Raw genomic sequence first — 21,745 nt, forward strand, 5'->3', positions numbered from 1 at the left:
GACCCTTCTTCAGAAAATTTTTCTGAAGAAGGGTCTAGGCCCGAAACGTCAGCCTTCCTGCTCCTCTGCTGCTTGGCGTGCTGTGTTCATCCAGCTCTACACCTGGTTATCTCAGATTCTCCAGCATCTGCTGTTCCTACTATTTCTAGAGAAAGATCCTAGATTTTTTTTTTGCATAAAAAAGATACTGTGTATAAAAATGTAGTTTTGGAAAAAAAATCCTTGTGCTAATTATTAGAACATCTGAAAGTGTTTTCTTCTCTTTTTGTTGTCTGATATTAGCATTTTTGTACGAGTAATTTCATTATGGAAAGGATATAATTGTGGTGCTCTTTTTGAAGTTTCTTTAAACTCCTTGCAGCTTGGAGGATGCTGGTGAATTTCCTGCTTAAACATTGTTACTAGGTATTTGTACTAAGTTGTTACTTCAGTTCATGTGAAATTTTTTATCTAACTTCTGGGGATGTTTTCAGTTGTGACAAAAATTGCCTGCCTTGTTTGTTTTGTGATCAGTGAAGCCACGTTGCTAAGCAACACTTCAGTGAAAGTTTGCGCCTTATTATCAGTATAGTGCAAGACTCGGGCTGCACAATTCTCTCTCCGTGAACTAAGTATTTGTTTAGTGGATATATGCTGCGTTGTGGTAGAAACGTGGAACTTTCCTATTTCCTTTTTTTAAAAAAATGTATTGTTTGTGTATAGTGAGCAAATGTATATCTAGGCCTTTTCTTAAAAAAAACAAAAGATTGCAACCAGCATCCATTTCAAAATTTTAAGAATGAAACATTTTGATTAAATTGAAGTTTATTGTGCTCTCCTTCAGGTTTTTCTGTTTTTGTTCTGAGTATGTATTACTTTCTAATCAACTTGTTCAGAGATATTATCCCGCATCTGGAGCAGATATGACTTGAACCTGGGCTTCTGCTCCTGAGTTAGGGACACTACCACTGCACCTCAGGAACCGTTGCAGATTTTGAGTGCATTGCTTTAACTGCTCAGCCACAGCTACAGCCCCTTGGTTCTTTAGTATTATATATCCAAATAATTTTGGAACAAGGATAGACAAATCAACTTCTTGAGCTTGTTCCACCATTCAATGAGGTTGTAACCAGGATCTCCAGTCTACATTAGTTCCTGCTGACTTCAATAATAATTTAGTGGTGTGAAGTCCTAGATTTTAAATTACCATAACATCCACTGTCTTTTTGGAATGCAAATTCCAGATTTTTGTAATGTTGCTCATAAATGATGTAGTTGTTATTGCACTGCTATGTTTTTTTTTGAATTTGTAAATATAATTTATCTACAGCTTCAAAACCTTTTTTAATCATCTTGATTTGGGTGAATTCTTGATATTCTAAAATAGATAATACAACTGATTGCAACCTGTCCTCTGCATAGAACACTTTCAACCCTGGTACATTTTTGTTGTATTAACACAGTATTCATAGTCATACAGCATGGAAATAGACCCTTTGGTCCAAGTTTCCAAAACTAAACTAGTCCCACTCTCCAGGAGTTCCTCATGGGTGTCTTAGGTCCAACCATCTTCAGCTGCTTCATCAAAGACTATCATAAGGTCAGAAGTGGGGATGTTTGCCAGTGTTCAGCATCACTTGTGACTCCTGAAATGCTAAAGCAGTCCATGTTCAAATGCCAATAGGATCTGGATATTATCCAGGCTTGGACTGACAAGTGGTAAGTTAGATTTGTGCCACACAAATGCCAGGCATTGACCATCTCCAGTGAGAGACAATCTCCTCCAAGACTAATAGTCTTTTCAGTTTTGGGCACCAAATCCAAACTGAATTCCAGATGCGGCTCTGTTAGAATGAAGGATAGCTTCTTCCATACTTTGAATTCCAGTTTTCTCATTGAGGACCACGATTCCTTTAGCTGCCTCTTTTTTTTTTTTGTTGTTGCCATGCTCTAGCTTTGGTTTTTTTTGTTTGCTAATACACCTGAATACATTTGTTCCTCTGTTCCTAATCACTTGGCTTCAGAATTTCTTTAGTCACAGTAAACGATAGAGCCCATGTGTGGAACTATCTGCCGTAGTTTTGACCACTTCTTTAGAAACAAAGGACCAGGAGTAGACTATTCAGCCAGGCAAGCCTGCAGGTTCATTGAACATGATCATAGCTGTTTGAGCACTTCAATACCTTCTTACCCACATATCCCTGTAACCCTTTACCCCATTGGTAATCCAAAATATCTCCATCTCCACTTTAAATATGCTCAAAAACTGAGCTTTCAGAACTCTCTGGGGTTTCCAAACATTCACTGACCAAAGGCAACGTCTTGCTTCCATTTACCCTGTCTATCTCTTTACATATTCTGTAGGTTTCAATGAGATCACCCCTCCACTTTGGAGAATGTAGACCCAGTTTACCCCATCTCTGTTCATTGGACAGTTTTGCCATCCCAGGAGCAAGTCTTGTGGATTTTCATTGCACTGCCTCTATGGTGATAATATCCATACTGAGATGAGGAGGCCAAAATTCTACTCCAGGTGCAGTCTAACTAAACTCTCTATATATAATTGAAACAAGCCTCTTCTACTCTTGTACTCAAATCCTCTCTTGATGAAGGTTAGCATTCCATTAACTTTTGTAATAATTGCTGCATCTTAGCCTTCAGTGCCTTATTGAGAAGGGCATTCAAGTCCCATTGAACACCTACACTTTGCAATCTCTCTCTCTCTCCATTTTAAGATCTGTTCTTCTACCAATGTGGGGTAGCCTTAACTTTTCTACATTGTATTTCACTCACCATGTTCATGCCTAACTGCTGAGTCTGAGCAAATCCTTATGAAACCATTTTCTGTCTTCCTCTCAATACACACTCCTGCTTAACTTTGTATAATGAAGTTTTAAAATATTACACTTGGTCCGATGTACAAATCATTGATTATATATTGTGAACGGTAAGGGCCCAAGCACTGATCCTTGGAGTACCCGCCTAGAAACTGTCTGCCAATGTGAGAATAACCCATTTGTCCCTACCGTTTTCTATCTGTTAGCCAGTCCTTCATTACCTCTTGTCCCATGTGCTTGCTAACAACCTCTTGGGGATGGGGTGGGGTGGGTGGGAGCACTTCTTATCAAAAGTCTTCTGAAAATTCACATGTAATACTTCCATAGATTTTCCTTTTTGTCATTTTTGTTAAGAATCTCCTCGAACAACTTTCCCTTTGTCAAGCATCATTTTCCACTTGCAAATCCACGATGTCTATGCTCAACCTTTTTTAGCCGAGTGTCCATTTGTCACGTCCTTACAATTATAGTAGGGAAAATGCTAGAATCTGATTTAAGGCTGATGGGTCTATGGTTCTCTGTTTTATATGCCCTTACTCCTTTCTTAAATGTTGGGATGACATTTACATGCTCTCAGCCTGCAAGAAACTAATTACCTTCCAAAATTGCATGCAAAGGCACTAATTCTCCATATTCATCACCTTTTAATGCTGTGGGATGTAGGCTGTCTGGTTCTGTGGATTTGCCACCTTTCAGCCCCTTAAATATCTCAGTGCAACCTTCTTACTAAGACTAATTTCCTTCAACTCCTAGTCCTTTTGACCTGTAAAATTTTTTTGTCTATGGCTCTTCAATAACATTGTTTCTAATTTATTTGAATTTCAAAATGTGCAGTTAAAACACTGTTCCTTCAATCAAAATAAAAACTTGACTAAAAAACTTGAAAAGTGGGATGCCCCTGTCTACTTCCAGATGAATAAATGAATGTCAAATAACACATGCTGCCAATTGGAGAATGCACCCTTTATCCCTATATTTCGTACTAACTCCTCAACAGTTACTGATCCAATTTACAAGGTTGCCTGCAGTCTTGTGTGCATTGTTTTCTTCTAGAGTCTAATTTTGTGAAATATTGTCACACATCAATAAGCAATCTCCTCATTATTACTTATTCAGTTACTAATACATGATCTGCTCTTCACAACTTAATGGTGGCTATTTGATTATCTACATGTCCAGATCCTTGATTATTGTATCTGTGCTTGCAGTGCCTTTTGCACAATTTGTTACACTTGTTGGCCTGTAGTTGCCTAACTTTGTCGCTTTTCAAATCATAGTGTAATGGATCAGACCAAACCACCTCAAAATCTATTAAGAAGATAGCCTCAACCCTAACTTCTCTTATTTTAAAGGCAACTGCCAGGTGCTGCATTCCGGATGCAATTTGATTGGACAAGCTACCAGTCTTGAAGCAAAACACGCTTTATTCATATACTATAATTAAAATGCAAACAAAAGAAAGAAGGAATTGGAATAACTTAACTCTATTGGAAACTTAACCGAATAATTGATTATTTAACTACTAAACAGTGATTGTTCCAATATAGTAACATTGCATAAACACACTGTTGCAGCACCTCTTCCCTCCTCCCCCCACCCTTGCTTTAAAAACCATCAATGCAGAACGATGGCTTCATTTTTAAAAGCCTTTAATCTTATGCTATTGGTACATTACATGTACCTTACAATGACTTTAAGGGTGCAAACATCCACTATTACAGTCCATTTCCGTCTGTGTTCCCTGCCACTGAATGCCTGTCTTCCTTCAGTGAATTTGCAACATGTCGGCAAATTCGTTCTCTCATCCTGCCACGTACATAATTTTCAAATTGAATGGCTACAATAGTAAGCTCCATCTAAAGAGTGTGGAATTTTTATCCTTCAAGTTTTCCAAAGATATTTAGGGGTTATGATCAGTATATACAATTGTCTTGGACATATTACAAGAAATATGAAACGTTGCAATGCCAGCACCAAACTTGAGGTCTCCTTAATTGTAGAATATTTCTGTTGATGACAATTAAATTTTCAGGAAAAATACCCAATAGGCCTGTCTGTCTTCTCCTCCTCATCTTCCAAGAATACAGCACCAACACCCACATCACTCGCATCAATAGTCACCTTGAATGACTTTGTGTAATGAGGGGTAACTAACACTGGAGCAGTGGTTAACACAGCTTTTGGGCTTTCAAATGTCTTCTGACATTCCTCCATCCACTGAAATGTTCTACACTTCAAGTCAGTCAGTGGAGCAACCATACTGCTAAAATTTGGTACAAACATCCGATTTTTAAAACGAAACACTCAGTCCCAGGAATCATTGTACTTCCCTCTTTGTCAGTGGAATGGGAAACTGCCCAATAACATTTGTTTTAACATCGTGTGGAGCCATTTTCCCTGTCCGATGACATAGCCCAGGAACGTTTTGCGAACTCGCTCTTAGCCAGTGTTTATCACCAAGCCCACTTCCCAAAGTCGATCAAATAATTCTGATAGTGCTGCAAATGTCACTTCCATTTGTGACTAAAATTCACCAGGTTGTCGATGTACACCACACAATTGGGTAATCTCAAAATGGTTTTATTGGTTAGTCTTTGAAATGTGGCTGGTGCAATTTTCATACTAGATGGCATAACTCTAAACTGATACAGTAATGAAAGCTGAAATTTCCTTCCATCTCTCTGATAAAAGTACCTACCAGTATGCTCTGAGTAAGTCCAACTTTATCAAATAATTCACCTGTCAATTTCCTTTAGATTGATAATGCCCGCTAAACCTTGCCTTTAAAGGTTCACCTTCTACTGGGAAGAACACTACCACTCTTTCTCCACAAGCAAAATTACAAATATTTTATCTTGTGTCTGCTTCCTGTTTCATCACTCAGAAACATCGAGTCCCTACAGTGTGGCAGCTGGCTGTTTGTCCGTCACATCCACGCTGACCTTCTGAAGAGGATCCGACCCAGACCCACACTTCTACCCTATCCCTGTAACTCTCCATGTCCCAAAGCCAGTCCACCTAACCTGCACACCTTGGGACTGTGGGAGGAAACCGGAAGACATGGGGAGAATGTGCATACTCTACACAGTTGCCCAAAGCTGGAATCGAACCTGGGTCCCTGGCTCTGTGAGGCAGCAGTGCTAACCGCTGGGCCACCATGCTGTCATTAATTACTAGTAGCAGGTCGTTTGGGAGTAAGGAAAACTGAAGCCAAAATACAAAAACATTTTTAGATTGTACAAGGATGTAGTTGAATTTTGCTGGACTTGTTGCACCTGTCGGAAATTGGAAAGCCTCTGGCTCTGTATGGAATCTGTGATTCTATCCACAACATTCCCTATAAACGGTGGGTTACAGAAAGACCTTGATATACTTCTGCCCGTTTTTTTATCTGCTTATGTATGGTGGTCTTTTCCTCAACAAGACTTCATTTTTAAGATATTAACATTCTGGGATACACTCAGATTCTTCTGTGTATGCTTTTTGATGCAAATGCTTTAGTTTTTCTTTTGTTGTAATTCAGCTAATTTCTCTGAACTGCAAATATCCACTTCGTCTTCCACCTGTTTTTTTTTTCTGAATCATTTTAGCAAACATAGTTTCTGATAAATTGAACCTCAACTTCCTTATCTTTACTGCTTGATTTCTCCTCCTGCTTCACCCTGTGGCTTTGTGACCTTGTTGCCAAGTGGTCAGGAAAAGTCCCAAGATAAACGTTCTGTAACAACACAGTTGTCAGTTTCAACCACAGTAGGCACCACTCCTACCTGTGATCCAGGTATATCATTACCAAGGATAAACTATTTCTGGAACAGAACATTTCTCTATTACTCCTCCCATCACTTCACCACTTTTTTTCACTATACTCTTCAACCTCCTTTTATATAATGGAACACTGCTCTTGTTCACCACGAATTCTACATATATCATAGAATCCTAGAAATACTGCTTTTTCTGGCAATACTTCTGAATTACATATCTCATCATCTCTCTCCAAAGATTGACTTGCTCCCATATTTCAAAATTTTAATTTCTTTACCTGCTACTCCTGCCAATTTGACCACCACCTCCTTTACTACCTGGGGATTTTCTCTTTCCCAATTTCCAGATTGAAATTGATGTCAGAAGCCAAACTTTGGATCATAAATCAACGCATCATCTGTCATTTCTGCTGCTAATCTTACAGTCTTACACTCAGCTGTTCCACATGAGGTCTCGCTACCTCGAAGTGAATTTTTGAACGACTGCAAAATAATTGTCTCTCTAAGAGCATCATATATTTGGTCTATTTTCAATGCCCTTATCCACCTATCAAAAGTGCTTAATTTGATCCTTTCAAACTGAATGTACATTTGACCAGGTTCCCTCCTTTAGATTTCTAAAACATTGTAGCCTTCTGGTACTAGCTCATAAGCACTTAAGATGGCATTTTTCATGTCATTATACTACCCAGATACCTCACTAGCTCTACCAACTTTGGATCAGCAATACCCACATGGTCACAACCCTTTTCATTTGTTTAGCCACTTTTTGTTAAATGAAACAAAAAAGGCTTCTATAGCCGCCTTGTTGAACTTTGGCAAGGCTTGCACATATTTAAACAGATCCCCACCAGGCCTTTGGCTACAATGGAATTGCTCTTCTTCATCGCCCTCATCACTACTCCTACCTTTCACCTCTACTTCTGCCATTTTAAGCTGACTTTGAGTTTTCAGTTCCAACCTCTGAAGTTCAAAAGCTCTCCCTTTCTCCATAGGGCCATTCTTTCCTTTTTCTTTTCTGTTTTTAATTCAAACTGTTCCCTTTTCTTTCCTTTTTCCTCTAACTCATTGAATTTTAGCCATTTCCAAAGATTCCAATGGCATTCCTGGCAATTGTACATGCTGCGCAATTGCCACAATTATTTGCTTTTTCCTCACAGACACTAACAACCCCAACTCCAGCATGTTTGCCAATTCCAAAAGCTTTGCCTTGCTCACTTTCTGTAAAACTCCCACAGTGATTTCTCTCAGCCCCAGGAAGGTCTTTTTGACTGAAAGACCTATTACTACACAAGACACACCTGGTTACATCGACCAAGTTCAACACCTGAAAGGAGAACACCAACACGTGTATCTCACTGCCTTTGAGTCCAATAGTCCCAAACCCAACGTGAAGCTCGATTTTTGATCCCAAAAAGAGCCCCAATTTGATATTGACCAAGCCCCCTCAAAATATAGTGATAGCCTAGACCCCAAGTTACTTTAAAGGGTGCCAGGCATTGCGTTCCAGATGTAATTTGATTGGTCAAGCTACCTGTTTTGAAGCAAAATGCACTTTATTCATACATTTATAGTTAATGATGACAAAAGGAAGAAATCGGAATAACATAACAGAATACTAGATTATTTAACTACTAAACAATAACATCCCATAAACACACACTTGGCAAAGGAAAATCCAGTGAAAAGTAAAAACAGTTTGTCTCACATGCAGTTCAAGCAGCAGGAAGAGAACCCCAGCTTTTAGCTGCAACAGAGAGGAAAAATTGCTTCCACTTCCAGCTTCAAGACCCTAGCAGCAACTGCTTCTGAAAGCTAAAACTGAAAATCCTCTGGGACCTTGACCCCACCCATTCAAGCTACTTATATTATTCCAACATTTAAAAAAAAACCCAAGGCTGTATGTTTTAAGGGCTTTAGAGCAGATTGCTTGGGACCTCTGTCTCAACCTTTCCTCACTTTCTAAATAAAACACACCAGGACAAAATACACCTCTCCAAAGCCATAGTATCATCACTATTGTCACCATTGCAATTTTCTACTCCAAAGGCACAATTGGTACTGGAGAAAAATACAATGTCCAGGTGATTAGAAATGATAAGGCTCTGGAATGTTAAGTTCACCTTCCTTCAAAGATTGTCTTACTTAAATTTATTACCTCTTTGTGACCTTTCTTCTCACTTTCAAACCTAATAATGAGTTAGTGTATTATGCACAATATTTGCAAGATGGTCATTTGCTAATCTGTTACCAAATTCTCGTTCTATTACTTCAATTGATCCTGTATATGACTTTACCCAGTATAGTTAAACCATATGATTTTGTTAAACTGTGCCAAATCTCTTGCTAGCTGCGTTGGTTTGGGTTTTGTAATGAAACTTAGTACCTGCTGTTGTTACTGTGTAAACCTGTTAACAACTCTGATGTTTAAATATGTTTATCTGGTCTTTCCTGGTGTTCTGTTGGTGCCTGTAGATGGAATTGAAATATAAGTCACACTGATTTGTTGTGCAGGTCAATCATTGCACATTTCTTCATTGGATGATATACTAAGTTGTAATTATTGCTACACATGCCTTTAGCCATTAGAAGCTAGTTTTTACATGTGCGTAACATTATTCTTTTGGGTGAGTATTTTTGGCTTTTGGTAAGCTGGTATTCTGATTGTTTCTATGTGCCATCATTCCAGCTTTCCCCATTAGGTTAAGTGATGCTGGTAAATTAGCCCAGATTAACTTCGAATTTTATCTCCTTGATATCTCTCTTTACCTTACACAACCTCTGTAATGGTTAAGGCATCACCTGATGGGAGCAAATTACTGCAGATGGTGGAATCTGTACTTTTTTAAAAAAAAAAAATTGCTGGAAATCAGCGTGTCAGGCAGCATCCGTGGAGAGAAAGCAAGCTAATATTTCGAGTCTAGGTGACTCTTCATCAGAGTCCACAAATCAGCTTATTTAGAAACACAGGAACAGAAGTAGGTCATTCTGCCCCTCGAAGGGTCACTGAGCGAGAAACGTTAACTCTGATTTCTCTCCATGGATGCTGCCGGACCTGTTGAACTTTGAGCAATTCTTGTTTCTGATTTCCAGCATCTGCAGTTTATTTTGGTTTTTATGAATAAATTGTTGATTGGAGAGAAAGCTAACTGGACACGCAAGTAGAAACCATGACGTAGTGAAAAGTGGTTTTCACAAAACATGGTGAGATATGAGACAGTTTGTCAATCATTCTGAAGCACAAAGTGAAAGTTTTTGGAACAATTTGACAAGCAGGCATTACCTCCATGAGAGCAGGATGAGAACAACTGCTGAAAAAAATACTTGATGTGATTCAGTGCAACTAAAGCAAAGAACATTTGTCTCCAGTGCAATCCTGCAGGAAAGAGGAGTTGCCCTTGCCAAGTAGCTGGGCCACAAGGAATTCACCTGCAGTGATAGATGGCTGGACTGCTTCAAGACCAGGCACAGCATAGTATATTTTTGTGCAGTAAGTGGTGAGTATGCAGCAGTAATGGCAGATGATTTGCTGTAAATGGTTCTGCCCACATCCTGAAGAGCTGTATGCCTTGCCTTTTTTTAATGTGTTGCATCACTTTTTTTTTACAGAAGGTGAAACATAATGGTGAAAATCTTTTTTCTGTGGTCTGAAAAGCTGCTGTTGCTTGTGATTGGAAAGTCTAAGCTAAGTTGCTTTGCTAATTCAGATGCTACCCACAGTTTTTGAGACTAATAAAACCACCTGAATGATCTCCAACATGTTTGTTTTTTGTTGAAGTGTGGATCAGGAATGTCAACAAAGCACGTCAAGGGAAGAAAGAGTAATTTTTATCATCTTACAAATGACTGTTACTGTTATCTTGGCATTGCTACCTCGAGTGTCAAGTTGATATTCCTGCTGCCAAACACCCACCACAAAGCTCCAGCCAGTGAGTGTGTGAAAATGACTACTGACTGTAGCTGATCTCTGGTTATTGAGGACATCAATTTTTCTTCTAAGGAAGCAGAAATATAATACGACTCTACAGGCCACATAATAATGTGGAAAAGGCTGAATGCCATGCTGGATTCAAATGGTTTTTGACTGCAAGATGCCAAGAATGAGGCCAACCAACCTGGTAACTAGGCACATGTATTGTTCATCTGTGGTAGGCCAGCGAGGAAATTTCCAGCAGAGGCAACCATGGAAACTTCCATCAAGATGAACAATACTATAAATTCTGCAATGGCAATGGCAGATGCAGTATGTCCTCGACCAAGGAGTCCAATGAATGAATGCTAGCCTGCCTGTTTCCTTGCTGAAGTCATGAAGGTCACTGAGGATTTCGCACTACGACGCAAACATATTTGACAACATGACAGACCTGTGTATTGTACTTGCCTGAAGACACAGCAATCTTTTTGTTTTTATGCCCAATATGCTGAATTTTTCTATACTTACAACATCTTTCAATAACTTTTTGTTTATAAATGGCCTAACCTTACGCAGGTATGGTTTCTCTCTTCGATAGAGCATGTTGCAGGCAAATTGGATTACATAGTCCCTATCTGTAAGCACCACTTAACACCAAACTTACAGGCAGATCCCCTGAGATTCAACTCATTGCAAATTCACTATTCGTGACTGAGTGACCATGTGGCAGGAATCGGCAACTTAGTGATGTGGAAATTGAGCCAGTCTGTATGCTAGTATTACTGTACACAGACTTTCTAGATTTTTGTAGGTTTTATTTGATTTTGATTTTGTTACATGCATTTTGCAGTAACAATACAATAAAATACAGTAGTAAGCTTTCATTTCTTGCTATGAAATGACACCATTTTGAATAATTTAAGAATTGGCAGGAGGGGTTAAAGAGAGTCCATCAGCCATGAACCAGCTCATCACCGTAAATGATGTCTGTGCTGCCATTCCTCCATTACTGCTTCACTACCATCTACTCCAGACCCAACTAAGATCGAAGTCACTGATCCTCGGGTGCCATCTTTGCCACTGGTCCGATACACCTCGGCTACCAACTTGTCGCTGCCTGTGCCAGAGCACCCAATGTTGGAGTCGCATCTCTCGCCACTGGGCCCAGTCCATTGATATTGCTGTGATTGTCCTTCAGCCACTGCCTCGCCACCAGCACTGGACCTAACTAACAACAAAGTCACCAATCCTTGGCACCATCTTTTGCAGCTGGCCGACCTTGCAGACGTCCCCTCTGTAGCAGCCGCTGATTCCAGGTCTTGTTTGATCTGGAAAATGGTCTATGGTAGGGGCTCCCCCCAAGATCCATACACTGGGCTCTTGCTATTACCAATTGCTGTCCAAGCTCAGGACAAAGTAAACTTTTGAAAAATGGAAAAGAAAAAGAAGTGGCTGAAGCTGACCAACTAAGGCATGGGAGCTCTACTCCAACATTTTGGAACTTTTTCAGAGAGGGTTCTTGAATCTTTTGATGTTTTAATTCGTAATGTACGAAGTTCAGATTTTGAGTCTACTGGGCAGTTCTGAAGAAGGATTGCTGGACTTAATGTTAACTTCACTTTCTTACACAATGCTGCCAGACCTGCTGAGTTTTTGTAGCAATTTATTTCAGACCTTCAGCATCCACATATCTTTATTTTAGAACTGATTTAATATCTGCTTCAATGAGATTAAATTAATGTGTTTTGAAGTTAAGTTTTTTTTTTCAAGCTGTGTTCTTGTACTAAGTCAAATTTTCTTACGTTTTCTGTTTTTCTTAAGTTCCTTGCGCTGGTGTGCTAATATCTTCTACGTTTTCTTTGTCTTCTGGATGTTAGAATAGCACTTTCCAGATGTTTCCTTTTATAGTTGTCACTCAGTAGTACACTATTAAAACCGTTGCAGTATCTTCAAAATTAGATGCGAACTTCAGTACACATTTGTCCATAGTTAAATGTCTGGTGGTTCACCATTAAAATGCTTCAGACTCTAATGTTCCTGATGAATATTCTATTGCTTTTGGTTCTGTTTGTTTTTCTGGTGGATGGGCATTGGAATTATTTCCCTATTGAACTTGGAAGACATTTTTTAAAAAGGTTTGTTTAAAAGTACTTGGGTTGTTGAAGTGTTCACTTTTGTTGAGACCGTTGACATGGGATTCTATTTTAAATGAGTTGCTGCATAATGGTTGTGTTGAACGAATACCCTCATGATATTCAATGTGGGATAATACATGGTCTTAAAGTGGGTGAAAACGTGTTGCGGATTGCTGATGGCTTTAAAATTTTAGGAGAAAAAGGGAATCTGTAAAATGAAATGGATATAAAGTCATCAACTGAATTGAGGACCACTGCCACGACCACACAGTGAAGTTTAAATTATGCATTTTTGTACAACAGTGCCACACTGTGAACTCTTAATTGTCAGATTTCCCTTACAGTTGTGTATAATTTTAAATTTTTTTATCTGGGTATGGAGGTACATGTTTTTAATAATTTGTAATGTTTAAAAGTCACTATGCATCTTAAACTTGTGTATTTGTATAGTTTGTGATGGTCTATAATGCATTAGAGTTTAATTTTTTTTGGATAAAGATGCCCAAGACATTTGTCCCTTCAAACTTATTGTTTGTATTTTCACTTTCAGAGGGCCTTGAGCCCCAGGATCTCCTCTTTACTGACATCCATCCAAAAGGAAGCTTTTTTCCCATTTTAGCTTCATAAGGATGTGCATCTCTAAATTCCCATTCATTTCCTGTTGTGCAGAATGCCAGATCCTTTTAGGACAGTTATCCACTATGGATATTTATCAAGAAGTATTTTTGAAGGTCTGGTAAACTGGGAATGGTGAAACCTGTTTATTAACATCAATACAGGAAAATCTATACAAATGGATGCCCCCAAAAAACCAACACACTTATTAGCAGTTTCAAGTAATGATATTCAAATGGATAGCTATTTGCAAATTATGAACTACAAACAGCCTTCTATTGATAGTGCATCCGAGATTTGCAATTTTTGAGTTGCTAAGTCTGTTTTGAAGTTTGTTTCACTTTCCTAACATGGTAGTCCTTCAGAGAAAGCAATGGCCTTGGGTATTATCGCTAGACTATTAATCCAGGAACCCAGATTCAAATGCGATCTTGACAGATGGTAGAATTTGAATTCAGTTTTAAAAAATTTTCTGGGATTAAGAGTCTAATGACGATGAATCCATTGTCGATTGTTGGAAAACCCATCTGGTTCACTCATGTCCTCTTGGGGAAGGAAACCGCCATCCTAACCTGGTCTGGCCTGCATGTGACTCCAGATCCACACCAATATAGTTGACTCTTAACTGCCTCTGGGCAATAAAGAAGGCTTAACGTGTACTCTGCAATGGTTGCTCCCACTGATTCTGTCATGGTTGGCAAATGAGCGAGGAATCCAGGAGATTAATAAAATTATGCACCTATGATGTAATTACAAAAATCGGCTGGGGTCCCTGTAACAACTCAAATTCTCATTGAGGAATCAATGTACCTGTCTCTACCTTTCTTAACTGTTTCAGTTTGTCACTCCTACCAATATTGGGGACAGGATGATTTTTGTTTTAGGGGAAATGGGTCATGGGGTGAGGTCATGTGATCAGCTGTGCCGGAATCATCACTTCAACTAAATTTGGAAATTACAAACCTCTTAATCCAGCTGTGTGTCCCAAACTGGCAACAAAATCCACTATCACACTGACCATAATTTTGAAACATTAACAACCATAGCAAATAGAAGGACTAAGTCAGGGCAGGGATCAGTAGGTATTAACCATTCCTATGTCACTGGGATCTCCGAGGTCCAATAGCAGCCACCTCAAATATGCAGATGGCCAGCGCAGCAGACTTATAGGATCATGATACTCTCAATGCTTTCCATGTTGAGGATCCTGGTAATACAATGGACTAAGAAATCTAAACACGAAATTGAAGTTTGTAATCTCATTTCCACTGGCAGTGCTTGAATATTAGGCCTTCTTTTAAATGAGGATGCTAAAAGAAGACATGCTGCAAGAGATACAACTAATTTTCTCATCTGGTTTATAGGCTATAATGACCATTTTGAAAATTAGAGCCACGTGATGCAAGTTCCTTGTGTTTTCTAATTTTGCAAGTTTCAGTGAACTTGCATAACATTCATTCATTTCCATGCAGAACTTTATTTAAAATAATTTGTAGCATTACTTTGTGAAATTTGACTTTGTTATGGCTTTTGGTTTTTCTCATTTGGTAATACCGTCTACCTTTTTTTTTAAATGAAAATTGTAGAGCAGATATTTCAGAACATCAAGCAAGAATATAGCCGCTTCCAGTGGAGGAGACAGTTAGAAGGAAGTTTTAATCCAAGTGAGGCAAACAGTTCTGTTGAAGGATCATCTAATACTTTGTTACTAAATGCACCAAGCTCACCAGGTAAGCAAAGATATCCAAAGTATGTTTCAGAAATTCGCATTAATACTTTTTTGATAGTCTTAATTGTGAACCCCCTACAGTAGGGAAGCAGACCACTTGGCCCATTGAACCCACGCAGACCCTCAAAAGAGCATCCCAGGCAGGACCCCCAACCCCAGCCTATCCCTGTAACCCTGCATTTATCATGGTTAATCCACCTGGTCTGCATATCTTTGGACTGTGGGAGGAAATCAAAGCATCCAGAGGAAACCCACACAGACATGGGAAGAATGTGCAGACTCCATACAGACAGTTGCCTGAGGGTGGGATCAAACCCAAGGCCCTGGCACTGAGAGGCAGCAGTGCTAACCACTGAGCCACTGCCCGTAAGTTCAACTAAGTTCTTCCTTGTAAGTGTGCGCGATAGGTTGAGCATTTACTCTCGACAAGGTGGTTGAGAGGAACAAGGGTTCTAAATTGCAGTACTGCAACTAAAGTTCCAGAGGAAAGATGACAATACTATTCACCACCTCCACTGTCTCTTAGTTTTTGGATTTCTCCTTTGCCAATTTTGGAAGTTGAGGATAATGGGTCAAATGTGGAAGAGTACTTGACCTGTTTCCTTTGATATATTTGATTCTTCTGTAGACATTGACAGTACAAAAGGAAGCCATCTGACCCACTGGGCAGAATCTGTCATTGAGTTAGGTGAGATGCATGGTAAAAAGAATGAAAAGTCTGCAAGACTCATCTCCATGATCATCTGTCTCATTCTTGTATTTTGCCAAGTAGCGTAGTAAGATTCTTGCTGGGGAGTGCTATCACAGCCGCAATTCGCCTCATTAGTATTCAGCCTCCTGTCTTAACCTACCTCACCAAACAAGCTAGATGTTGGGGAAAATTCAACAAGGAAACTAGTGTGTACTTAGTGGATTCAGCTTGCTGCTTGCTGCTCGCTGCAAATGATCTTCATGTTGCTTACAACCAAACAACAGTGGACATCAGGCATGTGCACACCTTCTCTTTGGACATTGGCATTGGGCATCGGGCATCTGCTAATCTGTCACTACTATTCTTGGACTTCTGCTATTTGCTGGTAGGATATTCTAGCAGCCTATACCTGCATTGCAGGGTACACCAGCAGTAGCATTCAAAGATTTGCGCACAGGGACAGGCACTCGGATTGAATTGCTTGCTCTCTTGGCTCATTTGGCACTTAGCTGCATGTTCACAGCATTCTGCCCTGTTGTGCCAATTAGTACAATTACAAAAACAAGCACGTTGTTGTTGTTGTTTTTTTTTTTTTTTGCTAAGCAGTCATCAGTTTAGGAAGCACACGTCTTGCAGTTTACTACATCAGTCTCTTTCCTGCACCATGTGCAGCAAGCGGGCAGCCATGACTCTAAGTTTTAGGGCTGTAGTCCTCGCTGAAATCTATGAAAGAACCCATCTGGCATGGTAGGTTGAGGGTAGCCTCCCATACCACTCACAGGGAATTGGTCATGGTTAGGCATCTAGTTGAGATGTTCTTGGTTGGGTTGGGGATGTGATCTATGCCTCTAATCCAAGGAGTGGGTCACAGTGGGTCAGTCTGTTTGCTGTGTAGCAGCAAGTGTGGTTGGGATTGAAGCTGCGCAAGTGCAGCTATTGATGTGGATTGACCCTCCTCTAATCATTGAGGCTGGGGACTGCAGACTCTGGACAAGTTATGAAAGGGGGCAGCAAATTTAGCCAGGCAGGATATGGTAAATTATGACGATGAGGAGTACCTTGACTTAGAGGCAATGAATGATCACACCAGACATTAGTCACTTCATGTGCCTCCTTTCCCAATCAACCCTGAGGATATCTCCAAGAGGACTACAGCTTAGAAGGAGGCCCTTTTGCCCTTCAAGACTGTGCTGGTCATAAACAACCTAACTGTTCTCATTTTTCTTAGCCCTTAGCTTTGAATGCTGTGGCATCGCAAGTGTACATCTAAGCTCTACTTAAATGTTACGAGGGCTTCTATTTCTAGCACCCTTCTAGGCAGTGCATTCCAGATTTCCCACCACCCTCTGGCTAAACTGGTTTTTCTCACATCAGGTCTCTTACCTTTTTAAATCTATGTCCCCTGTTCATTTGATCCCCTAGGTGAAAAGTTTCTTCCTGTCTTTATTCCTCATAATTTATACATCTCAATCATGTATCCCTTCATTCTCTACTCCGAAGAAAACAACCTCAGTCTGTCCTATCTCTCTCCATAACTAAAACTCTCTAATCACACAACATCCTGGTAAATCTCCTCTGCACAGTGTCTAGGGTGGTTGCATCCCTCCTATAATGTGAATTCCAGAACTGCACAATATTCTAGTTGTGGCCTAACCAGTGTTTTATACAGTACCAACATAATCTCCCTGCTCTTCAACTCTCTCTGCCTCAGCTGATTAAAGGCAAGTATCCCAGATGCCACCTTAATCACTTTACCTACCTGTCCTGACCCCTGATCCTTACTGTTTGCCAGGGGTCCTACTGTTAGTCATTATATTCGCTTGCCTAGTTTGTCCTGCCCAAGTGCATCACTTCACAAGTTACTTGTTTTAAATTCCATTGGTCACTGATCAGCCTGTCTGTTACCCTCCTGTAATCTAAGGCAATCCTCACTATTTACCACCCCACCAGTTTTCTTATCCACGAACTTTCTGACCAACCATCATATTCCACCTCAAACCATTTAGATATGCCACAAACAGCAAGGACCCCAACACTGATCTTTGCAGAACCTCTCTGGATAGAGACTTCCAGTCACACACACACGCCTAGCCGTCACCCTCCGCTTCCTGCCACTCAGCCAATTCTGTATCCATGTCAATAGGTTGAATGGTGAGTTGGAGTTGAAAGTGTGAACCCTCTGGGGTTGACAGGATGGACTATGAAGAAGGGGGTGACTTAAGGAATGGGGGCTGCAGCAAACCGATTTGGATCGTGCAGTGCAAAGCACGCAGGCTGTCTATTCTTTGGCCATCCTACAGCGATGAGCCTCTTTGTGCTAGGGAGGTGCAACATACAATCTTGGCTGGGCGACTCTTTGACAGCTGCACCTTTGCATATAGAGGCAACGAAATATTAGTGATTTTGAACAAGGATTGGCAAAGGTGTTGCTAACATACATGACCACATGAATGCATTGTTATTTCCACTGCTTCCATATTGTGTGGAGTAGGGTTTCAGTACTGATCTTCCTCATGGAGCCTCGTCTGCAGCATGAAATGTTGTTAGGTTATGTGAAGAAGCATTTAGCATCTTTGCAGAGACTGTCAAAATGTCTGAAAGTTAACATGTGGAATGTTTTTATACAGAAACTCGGTGACATAAAAGTCTTTTTCAGGTGCCATTAATGTGCCCTCAGCGCATTATCTTTCTCTCCTTCTCCTGTGAGTTGGCAAGTCCCTGGGCACTGATGGATTTGATCCTAGGATCTTGAAAAAATTAACTCATGAGATACTTGATGCGTTGGTCTAACTTCCCCAAGACTCATTAGATTTGGGGAAGATTCCTTTTAGATTAGAAAATAACTAATGCAGTTCCCTTATTTAAAAAAGGAGTGAAACAGTAAACTACAGGCCAGTTAGCCTAACATTTGTCCAAGGGAAGATGCTGGCATCTATTACTGAAGATGTAATAACAAGACAAATGAACCAAAGAACTGTGGTGGTTGGAAATCAAACAAAAGCAGATGTTGCTGGAAAAACTCAGCAAGCCTGGCAGCATCTGTGGAGAGAAAGCAGAATTAATGTTTTGGTTCCGGTGACCCTTCTTCAGAACAGGGCCCTGTGATAATTTTAAGGTAATTGGGCAAAACAAATGTGATTTTTGCCTGCAAATGTGCTTTGCTTTTATTTTTAGAAATGAAAACACTGCAGGAAATGAGTTTATTTTTTCAATTTGATCACATTTTACAATGCTTCCCTTTTATACATAAAAGGCACTGAAAAATTTTTGATTTTTGGAGTCTGGAGAAACTCTGCAGACCACCATGTCATCAGTGCAGTCAGGCATATTTTGACTGGCGGACATGATGGGCCAAAGGGCTTTTTTCCTTATTGTGAAACTCTCAATTCTGTAAATAATTGTGGAAAGGGAAGACGCTTCTACAACAAGAAAGCAAGATTTGACTGCAAATGGCAATGCAAAAAGAATCATTGGTGAAAGTAAGAGACGAGGTCTGTCTCAAGACACGTTCATATAGATCCTTTACCCATATCAGATCCAGAATACATTGTTGGCTGTAGAAGAGATATGTGAATAAGCGGTGCAACAGTAGGGAGTGTAAAATGAGCCATTTTCAACTTGTTGAGTAGGTGAAATGAGACACCTGACACACTGAACGTTCTGTAGGAATAGTAACAAAATCAAAACACAATTTGGTTCAAGAGGAAAGAACTGTTTATGTGGTCTATATGAAATATTTAATGTTATAACCAATATTGAAAACAGACCATGTCACTGATGTACAGTTTGAGACTACAATATTTGATTTTTTTTTTCAGGTGAGTTCTTGAATTTTTAAAACATACCTTTCCACTTCTGGGTCTCTGTGGAATCAGCGCTAATGAGAGACTTTTTATCTGAAAAGTTTCATTTAAAAAGAATTGAAGCCATGTCTTACCTTAGCTTGAAAAAGCTGTTAGCTCCTCTGGGTCTCCTAAGGCGATGTTTACTGTCCGATACAACAGCTTCCCTATAGAGATGAATTTATAGTGCAAAAAATAACATATGGCAAAAGAGTTTAATTTTAGAAAATGGCAAGATAACTCCAGCTCTCAAGGCAGATCTTACAAAGTAAAATTGGTTGGTGTCTTTTTTTTTTGTGCAGTTGTTAGTGAAGTATTCAGCAATGTCCACTTGTTTTATAACTTCAGCATTATCAAAAACTATTGTATTTGAACTGGTTTCATGTCTGTAATTGACTTTGAAGTCTGTCCTGTGTCCACAAAAATGCATGCACGCCTTAACGAAGGAAAGTTACATTTCTATGATGGTAAGTGACAAAATCCCTTTTACTGAAGCAGTGTTCATGAAATAGTATGAATGATCTTAGGAGTAATTGTGCCAGGTTGAAGCCTGAGATCACAAAAAAGAAGATCTGTCTTGAGTTGACAGTTGGTACCTACCTTTGACTTTGAATCACCAAGCTCCTTTTGAGTGCGCGTTCTTTGTAAATGCTGACAAACGTGAAATTAGTTGAATGCCGTGGGCCCTGCTAATGAGAGGAAGGGACCAAAGAGAATTTTGGTCCATTGTGCAGAAGGTGGCACGAGAATGGGCTGTGAACTGCATGTTCCAGTAGCAACTTTGACTTTGTCATTTCTATTGCTTCTGTAATGTTGGATTAAATTTGCCAACTTTGCAATATTGAGCGATTTCAATTTTTTTTTAAACACACAAAACTGATTTGATTAACAGGAATAAAGACCATGAAACTACTAACCAAAAAAAAACCTGGAATCTCCAAGCTTTGAAAAAGAAAGGAAGAAGCAATTCCAATTCCATCCTTATTATGCTTTTTTTTTCAATATTTCCCTTTATTCTCCTCTACAGTTTAACAATGTCTTTGAAGTAAGTGGTATATTTACAAAAAAGCCTATGTAGTTATCTGGAAACTTGCTTATTTTAGGTGATTCTGACATAATTACCCAAAGGTTAAGGATTGTGCAGTTATTTTAAACTCTGATCACTTCTGGCAGCCATAGTTTGGCTGGTGAATCTAAGATCTATTTTAACAAAACCATTCAACATTGAATGTCTACTGTAATCACATCAGATTTGTAGGCCAGTGATTGAAACTTTTTTCTGTTGGAACTGCATTTGTCTCTGGAACTGAAATTCTTTTTGTTTTAATATAGGGACGTTATCTAAGAAAGACCAACCTTTGTTCACATTACGACAGGTTGGAATAATTTGTGAGCGCCTGCTTAAAGATCATGAAAGCAAGATCCGGGAGGAATACGAACAAGTTCTAAACACAAAACTTGCAGGTAGGAGAACTTGAAAAATTGGTCAATTCAGTGGAGAACTGGGAAGCATTGAGCACTGTAGTGTGAAAGTAATAGAAAACATATCAGTGAATAAAGGTTCAGATTGTGAACTTCAGCAACCATCTTTAATAGTACAGTAAGTCCTCATTTAAGATGGCCCCCATTTAATGTTTTTGCTTTAAAGTGATAAGGTTAATGGGGCTTGTAATCTAAGTTGCAAGGTTCATTTTAACAACATCTACCTGATCCAATTTGGCACCATTCTGGAGTGGTTTTCCTGGTACATTAATTTCAGGGGTCTCCCTTTCCCTTCTGACATGTGGCATCTCTGGGTGTCTGAACTTGGTGGATTCTGAGGCCTGCGTCAGGGAGCTGAATGTCATAAGAATTCAGAATGCCTGTTCGAGCCATGATTGATCCAAACCACTCGTGGTCACTATCTGATGGCAACTCTTTGAGAGACCATGATGCTGCTGTTTCTTGGTGGCTGCCCCCTCCTTCCAGGATCTGCTCTGACACAGTAGACTTGGAAAATCTACTGAACTGAGCCATGAATGTTGCCCTGCTGGCCAAGAGGAGGAGGAGGAGGAGGAGGAGGAGGAGGAAGGCCAGGGTCCCATAGCCAACCAAGCGGAGCAGGTCCACAATGTGAATGAATCCTGGAAGCATTGGTGACTCTGTCAGGAATGAGCACTGGCTCAAATCATTCTAGGTCTTGATGAAGCACTGCCTGCTGTAGACTGTGGCTCCACATTTTGGAGTTCAGGGAGGGGAAGAGG

The 21,745-nt window shown here is 39.8% G+C and overlaps 1 protein-coding gene across 1 annotated transcript in view; it reads left to right on the forward strand.

The window, feature by feature from the left end:
* akirin1 (akirin 1) overlaps positions 1-21,745 on the forward strand; it is a 37,987-nt gene that overhangs the window by 4,383 nt on the left and 11,859 nt on the right. The window contains exons 2-3 of the mRNA XM_020529337.2: positions 14,827-14,970; positions 20,835-20,966. Coding sequence (XP_020384926.1) covers positions 14,827-14,970; positions 20,835-20,966 — 276 coding nt within the window. The remainder of the gene's footprint in view (positions 1-14,826; positions 14,971-20,834; positions 20,967-21,745) is intronic.

Source organism: Rhincodon typus, chromosome 27 (assembly GCF_021869965.1).
Source record: "Rhincodon typus isolate 14 chromosome 27, sRhiTyp1.1, whole genome shotgun sequence".
Classification (NCBI taxonomy): Eukaryota; Metazoa; Chordata; class Chondrichthyes; order Orectolobiformes; family Rhincodontidae; genus Rhincodon; species Rhincodon typus.